This window comes from Schistocerca americana, chromosome 4, assembly GCF_021461395.2.
Source record: "Schistocerca americana isolate TAMUIC-IGC-003095 chromosome 4, iqSchAmer2.1, whole genome shotgun sequence".
In the NCBI taxonomy this organism is placed as follows: domain Eukaryota; kingdom Metazoa; phylum Arthropoda; class Insecta; order Orthoptera; family Acrididae; genus Schistocerca; species Schistocerca americana.
The window spans coordinates 331,022,918-331,036,253 of record NC_060122.1 but is presented as its reverse complement, the minus strand read 5'-3'; the positions used below and the strand labels follow the sequence as shown (position 1 = coordinate 331,036,253).

At 38.3% G+C, this 13,336-nt stretch overlaps 1 protein-coding gene across 1 annotated transcript in view; it reads left to right on the top strand.

Annotated features, from left to right (window-relative positions):
* LOC124613049 (voltage-dependent calcium channel subunit alpha-2/delta-3) overlaps positions 1 to 13,336 on the top strand; it is a 622,965-nt gene that overhangs the window by 313,447 nt on the left and 296,182 nt on the right. The window contains exon 8 of the mRNA XM_047141624.1: positions 8,439 to 8,575. Coding sequence (XP_046997580.1) covers positions 8,439 to 8,575 — 137 coding nt within the window. The remainder of the gene's footprint in view (positions 1 to 8,438; positions 8,576 to 13,336) is intronic.

Genomic DNA, 13,336 nt, shown 5'->3' with positions numbered 1-13,336 from the left:
GTAATCACGAAAGCGTTACGGAGATGATAGATAAACTCCAGTGGAAGACTCTGCAGGAGAGATGCTCAGTAGCTCGGTATGGGCTTTTGTTAAAGTTTCGAGAAAATACCTTCACCGAAGAGTCAAGCCGTATATTGTTCCCTCCTACGTATATCTTGCGAAGAGACCATGAGGATAAAATCAGAGAGATTAGAGCCCACACAGAAGCATACTGACAATCCTTCTTTCCATGATCAATACGAGACTGGAATAGAAGGGAGAACCGATAGAGGTACTCAGGGTACCCTCCACCACACACCGTCAGGTGGCTTGTGGAGTATGGATGTAGATGTAGATGTATATATGTTGGCAGCATGTTATAGAGAATGGCACCAAAGTGGTTCACATGTCTTTTTTGCCCTCAACACACATTTGTATTTGTAGATGGCTGGTACAGCACACAAACATAACTTTTTGAATAGGGATTTGCAGTTAGTCCTAGCCAAGCTGTAATTTCTGTAATTTAAAAATTTTGTTTGATCAACTTTTAGTTTTATTCCAGAAAACTAGGGACTGAAAGCAACCAAAATAACCCATATTCTATCTGAGGAGCAAACTTTAGAAATAATTCTCAGAGCAAAACATGCAAAACATTTTTGGGAGAGATTAGTTACATGCTCTTTCCAGCTTGTCTTGGTCAACATACATTCCTAAAAGTTATGAGCATTGTACCATTTCTAACTGATATCCACCCAGTGGCAGATGGAGAGCTTGGATTTGACTCATCTCCCCAAATTGTATATAGTGTGTTTTCTTTACATTTAGGCTCAGCTTACTGGCATTGAACCATGAATGCAAGGACTTAAGGACTTTATTAGTTGTAATGGACAGAGGTTCCTTCATATCACTCTCTGTTACACTAGTGTCATATGCAAACATGATCTTGACTGCAGTGTCTGAGGTGTACGTATCATCAGGAATAGAAGGGAGGGCTAACACACTACTATGGGGTACATCTATTTCGACTTAGCTTGCATCAGATATAAATCTGATTGTATGATTATTATGAACTGACGTGAGCTCCACCACCTGTATTCTACACTGATCAACTAGAACATTATGACCAATGACCTACTATTGATATAAACCCATCCAGGCGATAGCAGTATCACCTGGCAAGGAATGACTGCTAATCAGATACATGCATGATACGTGTAGTGTCATTGAGCATGGTATCCATGTGTAGAATGAGCAAGGCCCATGATCTATCTAAGTTTGACTGAGGGCAGATTGTGATGGCCTGCAAGCTCAGCACGAGCATTTCGGAAACTGCACGACTTGTTGGGTGCTCGAGAAGTGCTGTGGTGAATTTCTTCAACACGTGGTGAAACCACGTCTGGATGTCATGGGGTTGGGCGGCCACCTCTTGTTACAGATATTGGACATCGTAGGCTGGACAGGTTGGTGAAACAGGACAGGAAGCAAACTGTGGTGGAACTAACATCAGACTTTAATACTAGGTAGAGTACAAGTGTGTCTGAACACAGTGCACCGAACACTACTAGTGATAGACCTCTGCGGCCAACAACTCATGCACGTGCCAATGTTAACACCACAACATCAGCAGTTATGACTGAAATGGAAATGTGACCATCGGCACAGGACATTGGTGCAGTGGTAGAGCATTGCATGGTCTGATGAATCCTGATATGTTCTTTGTCATGCTGATGGGAGCGCACGAATCCATCTTCTTCCAGGGCAGCAGCCCCTTGACACCTGTAGTGCAGGACAGAGACAAGCTGGCGGCAGCACCATTATGCTCTGGGGAACATTCACATGGGCATCCATGGGTCCAGAGGAGCTCATGCAAGGCACATTTACTTTAGAGAATGCTGAGAGGAGTGAAATGGATAGGTAATTTTCAACTTTATGCCTACTTCAATACTTGAACAGAGATTTCACTTTCGATATTTTTATCTTCACCCTCAGTGAATGTTAAATTAACAGGGTGAGCCAAGGGCTTTGCAATTTGTGAGGCAACAAAGTTTATAAGTGACACTGGAACACCATCTACACCAGCTGACATTTTGCATTTGAGGCTTTTGATCACCTTTAATACTTCAAGCTCATTAGTTGGCACTAACTTCATGCTGTGTGGCAGTGTGCAAAACCCACATTTATCCTAATGTGTGAAACTGAAGCTAAGTTTTTGAAAAGCATTACTATTGTTTGTGTTTAGTGTTCTTATAAGGCCTGGTATGGTATACTGGGTCTTACAAGAGGAGCAGTCAGTATTCAGAGATATGACGGGAATGCCATCATCTCATCTTCAACATCTTCTCTTCAGGTATTAGGCAGGAATTGCCTGTTACGGTAGCCATCTCTGTTGTGGTCTTCCTCTGTTGGGGTCTTCCTCTGTCGCTTCTCCCATGGCACTTATAATTTCTTGCCTTTAAGAGAAGTCTCTCACTCTCCATTCTTTGTAGTTGTTCATTCCATTTTCTTCTGTAATCTCGAATTTTATCATTGAGGCTAAACATTTGCTGCAGTTCTTCTCTAATATCTTGATTTCTTAGCCTGTCTTCTCTTGTGCAACATTTAACACCTCTAAAGAATTTCATTTCTCATGCCTGAATCTGGCTTTCTTGCTTCTTGGTAATCATCCAGGTCTTACTTCCATATAGCAGTGTGGGAACTGCAACAGTTTTGTAAAATTTAATATGAATGTCTTTCCTGGTTTTGGTTTTTAGGTTTCTGTTAATTGTTCCACATACCCGGCTAAATTTACTAATCTTAATTTTGATATTCTGCTGTAGCCTTACATCATTTCACATCTGAGGTAACTGAAGTGGTTTACTTGCTCTAAAATCTTCTGATCTATCACTAATTTGGTTCTGATTGGTTCTTTTTCTGATTGGTTCTTTCCCCATGAAGGCCATTGTCTTAGTTTTTTCTTTTGAAACTTCCATGTTAAATTTTGCACTTATTTGTTTTATCAAGTAGAGTCCTTTCTGAAAGTCATCTTCATTATCTGCTAGGATCACTGCATCAGCAAATAGTAAATTACTTAAAAGAATGTTCCTGTCTAGGTTGATGCCTTTCTGAAATTCTGATTTCCATATATGTAATATTAATGTAGATGTTGAACAGAGTTGAAGAGATGGAGCAACCTTGTTGTACCCCTTTGTTAGTTGGTATCATTAGTTATTTCACCATTGAGATCTAGAGTGATATTTGTGTCTTGATGTAAATGTTTTATCGCATTTACTAGATGCTTTCGATATCCATGATTTGTCATTATTTCCCAAAGTTTCTGTCTATTGACAGTGTCAAAAACTTTTTTAAAGTCAATAAAAGCAATGCGTATTTCTTTATTATACTCTCTCTGTTTTTATATTATTTACTGTGGAATAAAAGCTGCATCTATTGTGGAGTGTTCTTTCATAACACCCATTTGCTCCTCATGCAGTACTGCTTCTGCTAAGTTTTTAAGTCTTGTATTTCAAATCTTACCATACACTTTGTATGCTGAGTTCAGTAAACTTATTCCTCTGTAATTACTACATAGGCTTTTGTCTCCTTTTTTAAAAATTGATATCACTCTAGGTGTTTTCCAGTCTTCGGGAATATTCTTCTTCTTCCAACATTCATTGAAGAGATGTAGCCATCGTTGGTGTAGCATCATTCCTCCATATTTAAATAAATCACCATTAATGTTGTCTTTTCCTGTTGCATTCTGTTCTTAAGTGATGTTAGTGCAGATTTTAATTCATGTAATCCTCTCTCATCTAGTTGTTCAATCTCAGTTTCTTGTGCTGTATGATTCGCTGTAATGATTTATCAGCTGTTCTTCTTCAATACTATTTGTTTGTATCTTCTCTCTTTCTGTTGTGTTTAAGGCTTTTAAACCTTATATGCCATTTGTTGTCTTCTGTGGATGTCATGTTCGATATTAGAAATAAACCTATCCCATTGTCCCTGATGTGCTTTCCTTACTATGCATTTAGCGTTATTTCTTTTCTCCTTATAGTATTGTTTGTTCTCAATAGTGGGGTTGCCTAAGTATCTTATATATGCATCCTGTTTTTCTTTGACAGCTTTCATAATATCCTCATTCCAAATTTTTAGACCTTTTCTTTCCTGTATTCTTTCCTTTTTACCAAGAGCTTCTCCTGCTACTCTGCATACAGCATTCTTCAATGCCTGTCATTCTTCTTCTATATTGTCTTTAGTTTGGAATTTTGCTAGTTCTTCATTTAATATCCTTTGGTACAGGTGTCTGATACTGTCCTCTTCAAGCAAGTATACCTTATAAATGCTTTGATCTTGGTGGTTTGTTACTTGTTTAATTTTTTCTTCCATTTTGTAAAAAGATCTATTCTGGAGATTAGTAAGAAATTATCTGATCCTGTATCTTGCCCATTATAAACTGTTGTATCCTTTACTTGGCCCACTAGCTTATCATTTACTAAGATGTAGTCAATTATTGATCTAAGACCTCTGCTGGTCCAAGTATACTAGTGTATATCGTTTTTCTCAAAAAGTGAGGGTGATTTTTAAATTGTTTTAAGTGGCAAAATCCCTTAGTAATTTTCCATTTTCATTACATTTTGGTTCTCCAAACAGACCTATAACATTCTCAGCTGGGATATTTCCTATTTTGGCATTAAAATCACCCAGCATAATAACCTGATCAGTAGCACTGTAATTACTCAGAGTCTTCTGTAGTTCTTCATAGAAGCTTTCAGATGCACCTTTTATACCTGCTTCAGGTGCATATATGTGTATAAAGGTGGCGTTAGGCATTATCAGTTTCAGCCTGACTGTAAGTGTCCTTTCACTTACGTATATACAATCTTAAATGTCTTTTCCCATTTTTTATGCAGGATAGTACTACTCCTTTGCTTTCTCTTTTATGTTGTTCAACACCACTATAGAATGTAATGTAATCCCCTACAGAATTATTTCCTCTTAATTTCTTTTTAGTTTCTATGATTGCTACAGCATCAATATTCATGTCACTTAGTATATTTACTAGTTATACCTCCTTTTAGGAAATTCCTCTCACATTCCAGGTTGCTACTTTGGTGTGTCCATTTATCCATTTTTGTTTGTCCTTTTTCATAGCCTTGTCATTTACCTTTGAGACCGTCTTGTTTCTGAGGCTTGTTTGGGTACTGGGAGTAGTCTGTGTTTTCTGAGAGTTGGTTTCCAGCCATCTGCTCAACCCTCTTCTAGGAGGACCAGGATTTTCTTTTGGGGTTATCTCCCTTAGCTGATATGTTCTGGTTACTTAAAGGTGCTGGAAATAAGTTTGCCTGTATCCTCTCCTATTGGTTTTGTAGCCTGTATCCACTGTGTATCATACATTGTCTAGGGGTCTCATGACTCATGCCTTCTAGGATGTGGGAGTAGGGTTTGTTGGCAGAGCTGCATTGAAATCCTTGAGGTCTGATTAATTTCTCAAATTTCAGTGGACATTTCCTAGAGTTATGTTTCTGCAAACAGGTATCAGCAGCCTGACCAGACTCTAGGGTCCTTTGCCAACCTTTGACTGTTGGAGAATAGAAAAGAGAAATGAAAGACACCCTCAGGCCTCGAAACCTAATACCACTGGGGTCAAAAGAGTAAGAGTTGGCCAAGGGAAGCCAATTGGAAAGAAAACAGAAGAAGCCTGACACAAGTATGTGGAAGTAGTCTCAGACTTAGCAAAGGGCCCATGTGGTTGCCACACACATACTCCTAAGACAGGAGCCCCCTGTGGGACTACTCTTTGTCTGGAATCTCACCAACTGACCTGTCTGGCATGGGTGACCCTACTGGGAGCATAGCTCCCACCAGCATAGCTCAGTGGATCACTGATACACACTAACCTCCCCACCAACATTAAGGTGGTAGTCCATAAGGAGGAATGTCATTCAGAGCAAAAAATTGCAGTAAACATCAGCTCTAAAATATGTACCTGAAGAGTTATGAGCACATTTTCATGTTTGATACTGTGAAACATGTATCTTCTACTGCAAGCTCTTTGCTTTCCATGCTTTGAGAGGTGGTAGTAAGGACCAAAACAAGAAAAAATCTCCAGTGAACATGAGCTCTAAAGTGCACACTTTAGGAGCTATGAGCACTTGTTCATCTTCACTTCTGGTAAAAACATCTCTTGTACTGAACAACTGCTTGTAACTCTTAAGATAGGCGTTTTAGAGCCCATGTTTACTAGACTTTTTTTTGTTTCAAATGACCATTCCTGTTATATCCCTGACTACTGACATTGCTCATGGGACACCCTGTATATGGGGCATGCAAAATTTTAGATGTGAAGTGGTCACTGTGCAGGACAAGAAACTGCTATGTACTTCTGTGAGACAGTATTATCAGCATCTGACAGAGTTTGAAAGGGGTCACACTGTGGATTTTCATTTGGCTGACTGGTCAAATGATGCAGTATCTAAATTTGTTGGATGGTCTGATGTCTGACTGCATGAGAACATGAAGACAGGCATACTCGTCTTCTAGGTTGTGGTGAAAACCCTCTGATCACCATAAGGGAGGATTGTCATATTGTGCACCAAGCACATCATAATGCTTTCTCATCTGCACCTGCCATCTGAGAGCAAGTAATGGACTCCATGCTACATTCTGTGTCATCCCACACAAATGGTCAGAGAGTAGCAGGATGGTGAAATTACCATCTTATGCTTAGGCTGCAGTTAACACTACAACATGAAACAACTGGGTTTGGAGTGGTGCCATGACTGGGAAGCATGGGCTGCTGATGAATGGCATCACACTGTTTTCAGCAATTAACTGCACTTCTGTTTTACCATGGATGACCATAGTTGGCAAGTGTGGTGGTGACCTGGGTCGTCGTACGGTTCTTCTAATGATTTGGAGAGGCACTGCAGTGCTACTATTGGTGCCATGATGTGGGGAGACCTCAAGCGTGACTTCATGTCATGGCTAGTAGTGACTGAGGAAACTGATGACACAACAGTATGTTATGGAAATCCTGCATTATCGTGTGTTAACTCACAAGTGACAGTATCGTTGTGCCAATTTTCAACAGCCCCATGCTTATCAACACATACCATGTGTCTCTATGAACTGTCAGTGTGATGTTGAAATATTCCTGTCGTCAGTAAGATTTCCAAATTAGTCTCCAATAGAATAAGCCTGTGACCAGCTAGGATGTCAACTCCATCCCAGTGCCAGTATCTAGGATATCAGTAATCAGTTACAACAGTTCGTGGCCAGCTTGCCTCAGGAGAGGATACAGTGGCTTAATGACACCCATCCCAACTGAATCACTGTACGTACCCAGGCCAGAGAGGACACAACCTCATGCTGATAAGTGGGCTCATACTGCCAAATTGTTTATAAATTTTACCTGATTTTGTAATCACTAATATAACAACATCACATACCATCTCAACCTATGAAGTTTCATTTTGATTCATTCTTCCCTTCAGGATGTTTCACTTTCTTTGTCAGGGAGTATAGATGGGTAGTCTTTGCACTCATGCATGAAGATTTGCAGTGGAAGTAATATGTGACATGGTGGCATTCGCAAGTAGATCTGTCTTCAGTTGGATAGAATAAACCACTCAGGATTGGAATAAAGCATGGTAGACAATTGTTTGGGCCAGGTCTTACATCTTTCACATGGATACAATTCATGTAGCAAGGTTTTGAGGTAGGAGTTTCATATGGGTAGACCAGAATATTTTGTAGGTTTGGCAGGCGTAGTAATGCCCCTTTGAGTTGGTGGGATTAATTTTTGAGGAGGGTATTCTTTGTGTTGGGTCATGACGAAAAGACTAGTAGCCATAGCTTTCCCAGCCAAGGTGGTCTTTTGTAATGATAGGGGAGGGCATCTTTGCTTGCTGTTTAATGGGTATGGTTGAGTTAATCACAATGTAATAAGATATGGCCAACAGATTTGGCTGTGTATCATGTTTTATAGTGCCTGTTTAACATGAGTAATCACTACGCCCTTTTTTTCTTTACTGTCTCTAATTAAATATGGTAGTATAGTAGCATTCTTCTTATGAAGTGTAAGATGTCTATCGTTCAATACATATTCTTTGGAGCAGGTAGTGATTCAGCATAAAACTGTGATTACTTTTTGTGTGGTATCCTTGGTTTCATATACTGCATGCGATCACATGAAAATGTTTTCCTGTCAAATTATGTTTTATTTTTAGCTTCTTGCCAAAAAGAAGCAAAGATTCTTCTGAGTTTAACTCAAGACAACTCTTCCACTAAAGTCGTCTGAGCATAATTTATTTGTAAAAACTCTTCCTTTGCACTTATATAGTGTTCTCTAAAATGTATCTTGAGTGTGAAACAATGTACCTGTGAACTATTATGCTTTCCTTTAGTAAGATTCTCAATACAATGATTCTTAAGGAATTTATTTTTCCAGATTGAGGAATTATTTAATGCTGTTCTCTTTCCAGGTTATTATGTTAGAATAGGGAGTAAGTCTGAGGTTAAGGAGAAAGTTCTTAAATACATATCGGTGATGGCAAGACCAATGGTTATGTATCAGAATGATCACCCAATCCAGTGGACACCAGTCTATGCTGGAGGAAGGGTAAGACAAACTTCTTGTGCCTGAATGCAATTCATCCTTCCTGTTTTTTATACACATTTAGTTTTTGTTTTTTTCAGCAGAAATATTATATATTTCAGTAATTTTTACCTTATACTCAAAGACTACACATATGTAACAAAGTGCATGCAGAACTGTCATGTTAAAATATTCATCCAGTTTTCAGTTCCACTTTTTTCTTTTTCAATGGTTGTTTTTAATGTAGCTATATTATCTTTAATTAAGCTTTTCTGAGACCTATTCCAAGATATTTACCCATTTTACATGTCCACTAGTTAGTCATAAAACTGTTTTGGGGAAATCATTCCTACAATAACTCCTATTTCAGAAACTTAAATGGGTGTTTGAACGTAATGTAATAATCATAATCTGTTCATTATGTTGATTTTGAAGGATAACTTATTCATATCATTATAATATCTAATCTACTTTTTCATGTCTTGCTGTTATAGAGACATTCCAGAAACATAATAAAGTGAATGATAACCAGAAATGCCTTAAAATCACTGTAAGATACATTGTGTTTTTGAACAGTTGTAAACAGCTGAAAAAGTGCTACATTTCCCATGAATGCTTTTTCAAAGCTAAACAGTGACCATTGTGGAACTTCTTGACACATGAAAACTGTGCAGTTTCCAGGATTCAAAACCAGACCCTCAAGTTTTGTGAATAAAGCTCTTACAGGGTTTTGTTAAATAGGAGATTGCATCTGTGTGGGACATCATGGGTGATGTCTGCAAAGTTCAGTTAATTACATCATTGTCCATTTAACCATAGAGCAGACTCTCTCTTTAATGTTACAGGAGCAGGCACATGATGTATTATGTACATGTGCTTTATCATTTATTGCAATAATTTACATTATACAGTGATTACAAGTAATGTTTAAGCTTGTGCATAACAATTGTTCCATGTGTGTTACAGATGTTAATTTGTTAAGTTGGATAAATTTACTTGCAAATTAATTGTCTTCAACCTCAGGTGAGCAAACAGTGCATTTTCACATAGAGCTGTCGTCTGAGAATGACTATTGCAGACAAAATCATTACCACACCTACATCTTATTGTTGTGGAGCTGTATATTGCCCTTCCACATATTTCACATCTACAAGCTAACTACAGCTATGAAGCTTGGTGTTATACATATTTTGATAAAATGTTGTTTGATGAGTTGAAATGAAAGGTTCTTTAGAAAAACTCACGTGAATGTTTTTTCCCCCCTTGAAGTAGCACCTGCACATTGATACCAGCCACACTCAACCGTGCATACCATATAGTCATTGTCTGTATTCTTGTCTTCTGCATTACTAAATATTTATTGTACATTTGGTCAACAGTATCAGCCCCAACCTTTGTCTTATCATAGTCTAGTATTATATGAGGTTTCTTACTAACCTCATTTACTGTTCCTTGATTGTGTGTTATGGAGATGATTGCAAAGGATTTGGGTGCATATGATACCATAGTAATGTCTCTCCAGTATCAAAAAACTGCTGAACCAATTTCTCTATTCCTTTTGGGCAAAAATTCAGGTGGTATTTCGTTTTTAACCTTTTAGGGTTCCCGTAGAAGTGATTTTGTTTTACAGCAAGGAGAGAGCCAGTGGATACCTAGTATACCAGTTAACTGTTGTTACATTTCTATTTGTGCCTTCTATTGGCTTTGTTAGTCTACGCTCAATATCAAGTGGCTTAGTAGAAACACAAAATGGGCCTTCTGGCTGTTTGCCACAACACACTTCCAATAAACCATTGTAGAATGATTTAGTATTGCACAGAGCAAATCTTTTGATGCCTTATTTAGCTGGTTTGTTGGGAACGTATTATATGAAGCTGCAATGATCTTTGAATGCTTCTGGTTTCTTGTCAGTAGTAACAAAATCTCCGAGACTGTCACTGTTCATACAGCTTTCGGCAAATGCATTCAGAAATGCATCCAGAATGCATCTGGCCACACTGCTAACCTATCTGTTTCACATCTCATATCCCTAGTTTCTTCATCATCAAATCTAATGGAAGTGAAAAGCAATAAAAATCTCTTATAACTTATGCAGGATCTCAAAGCGATCATTCCTGCACTGTCATTTGACTGAAGTTCCAGTACATTTGTGTGGTTTCCACCTTTCAAGTCAGTCAAATAAAGAATGCCGAAAACCACACAAATTTCATTATGATCTGTCAACTTAGCATCCCTATCTCTAGAATAATTTTCTTTTTGTCTTATTCCGTGAACGTATACATTTGTAATATGGTCACTTTCATCCATCATATCAGTGCTGATGATTTTATGGAATGATTCAGTTTCCTCAACAATATTGTGCGCTACCATTTTAGGGCCTGGAGAGGTCCTTGTAACAGTAAATACACCACAAAAACTGGTGTCAAGCCTACCCTTGCAATGTATATTGTATTTGGAATATAAATTTGACTTCTTTTTACTTCTCGTTTCAACCACATTCCTGTTGCTAGTACTACATGAGTATTGTTATTGTTGATAAGATGAATAAATTGTAGCACACTCTGCTGGACAGTCCTGTAGTTTATTGAACATCTATCTATGAACATCTTCTGGCCCACAAGGATAAATGTTCTTCTCTCTAACTGATGTTGGTAATCTAATCATGTCTCCAAATGTAGTACACATGACTTTATAACAATTTTGCTTACTTAACCCCCCCCACCCCCCCCACACACACACACACAACACACATACTCTGCTACCTGAGTAGCTCTTCATTGTCAGAGTACTCACTCACCCCACAAGGTAACCAGCCACATCTTCAAGCTACGTCAGGATTTCCAATACAATTCATTGTTAGATCCTGTGAACCTCTGTACTTTTGTTTCTCATTTGCAGTGAACTATATTTAGTAAAGCACTTCTCCTTGTGCATGTTGACATGATCTTCTTTCTCTTTGTCACCAGTTATTTTTACCCCTTGGATGCATTAGAAAAAAATGCTTAGATCTGATAATTACTAATTTCAATTTAGCAGTCATTTTATAACACATGGGTGGTCAAACTTCATCCCATGAGCTGGTTCTGTATCGAGATAGTTCATAATGTATTTCCGTAAAACTATGTTTTCATTACGTAAATGAATGAATGTTTCTGTGAAAGAATGTCTGCTGTAAGTGCATAACACTGCACCAAAGATGAGCTTAATCGGAAACCAATAATGTGGCTGATCAATCTAGTGTGGTAGTGGTTGTATTTTGCAAATTATAGAGACAATAATGCATCAGCTGTTCAGTTGTATTGTACCTGCTTGTGTAGAAGCTCACAGTTTTCTTTCAGAGAACAGTTATTATAGTATTTCATTGTGGTCAATAATAGCAAAATGAGGAAAGTGAACGGCGGTGTAGCATATTCAGCAAAGTGTGGACAACACAACATATTTCTGGAGCTGTTGGGAGATAAGTTATATGCTTCACTTGCAATGAAAAGTGGCAGTTTTCAAAGAGAACACTCTCACACATTTTAACACAAAACATTATGTGTACTTAAGAAAGCTTTCCAAAGACTCAGGGATGAAAAAACCATACAGAATGATAGTTCAACTGAAGAAGCAACAAATATTTGTTCCAAAGCAAAAATGTTCAGGTGAAAACAAAAGTTAGTTTTATTTTGGTGTATTTTGTGGACTGGCAAGACAGCCAATCCACTAGGACGGGAGGCCGAAGGGCATGCGTTTAAGCTCACCCAGGATGGTGTGAGGTCTGGAACAGGACAAGGTCTTTATAGTAGCAAAAATAGTACGTAGCTTCTGGAATACCTAACTTTAATCCATAATTGGTGAACATTGGTTTGACGGTACATGCATCACAAGATAAATAGCAATTGATAATGGCGCCTTGCTATGTCGTTGCAAATGATGTAGCTGAAAACTATGCTAACTATCGTCTTGGCAAATAAGAGCGTAATTTGTCAGTGAACCATCGCTAACAAAGTCGGCTGTACAACTGGGGCGAGTGCTAGGAAGTCTCTCTAGACCTGCCGTGTGGCGGCGCTCGGTCTGCAATCACTGACAGTGGCGACACGTGGGTCCGACGTATACTAACGGACCGCGGCCGATTTAAAGGCTACCACCTAGCAAGTGTGGTGTCTGGTGGTGACACCACAGTGTATAATATTACAAAAGTGAACAGGGTGTTAGTGAACAGTGAGTTATTCAAGAAATGTAAGCTTTATGTGGTCAAAATCATTTGTCTAGGCAGTAGAAAGGTTTTTGTTTGTTTCAGCTTATTTGGTAGAACACAGTTTGTTTGAACAGTTGATGCATTAAATGTAATCAGTCTGGCTGGCATTTACTCGCATGGGTGAATATACAAATAGAACTGACACTGTACAGCTACTTATTTTTATCCATGGTGTCTATTTTGACTATGATATAATCCAGGAACTGTTTTTGGTGGAGTAATTAACAGGAAGCACAATTTTTGTAATGTGCATGAAGAAGGGTAGACTAACACAGATAGCTTAGAAGCATTATTGCTGATTGATCTTTAAAAATAAGTAGCAGGAAAGTTTCTCTTCAGAAGAGAATCCAGTAAACTGTTCATGAACAGACCATGAAGTCACATTTATTTATTTTGTTTATAAAGCAGAAAACACTGTGCAAGCAATTACACTGGTGTCCAAAATTAAAGCAACAAATGGAAATTTTACAATGTTGCGTTTATTTTGCCACAAAACAGTGTAAACAGGTGATACTAAAGTGGAAACAATGTAAGGAATACATAAC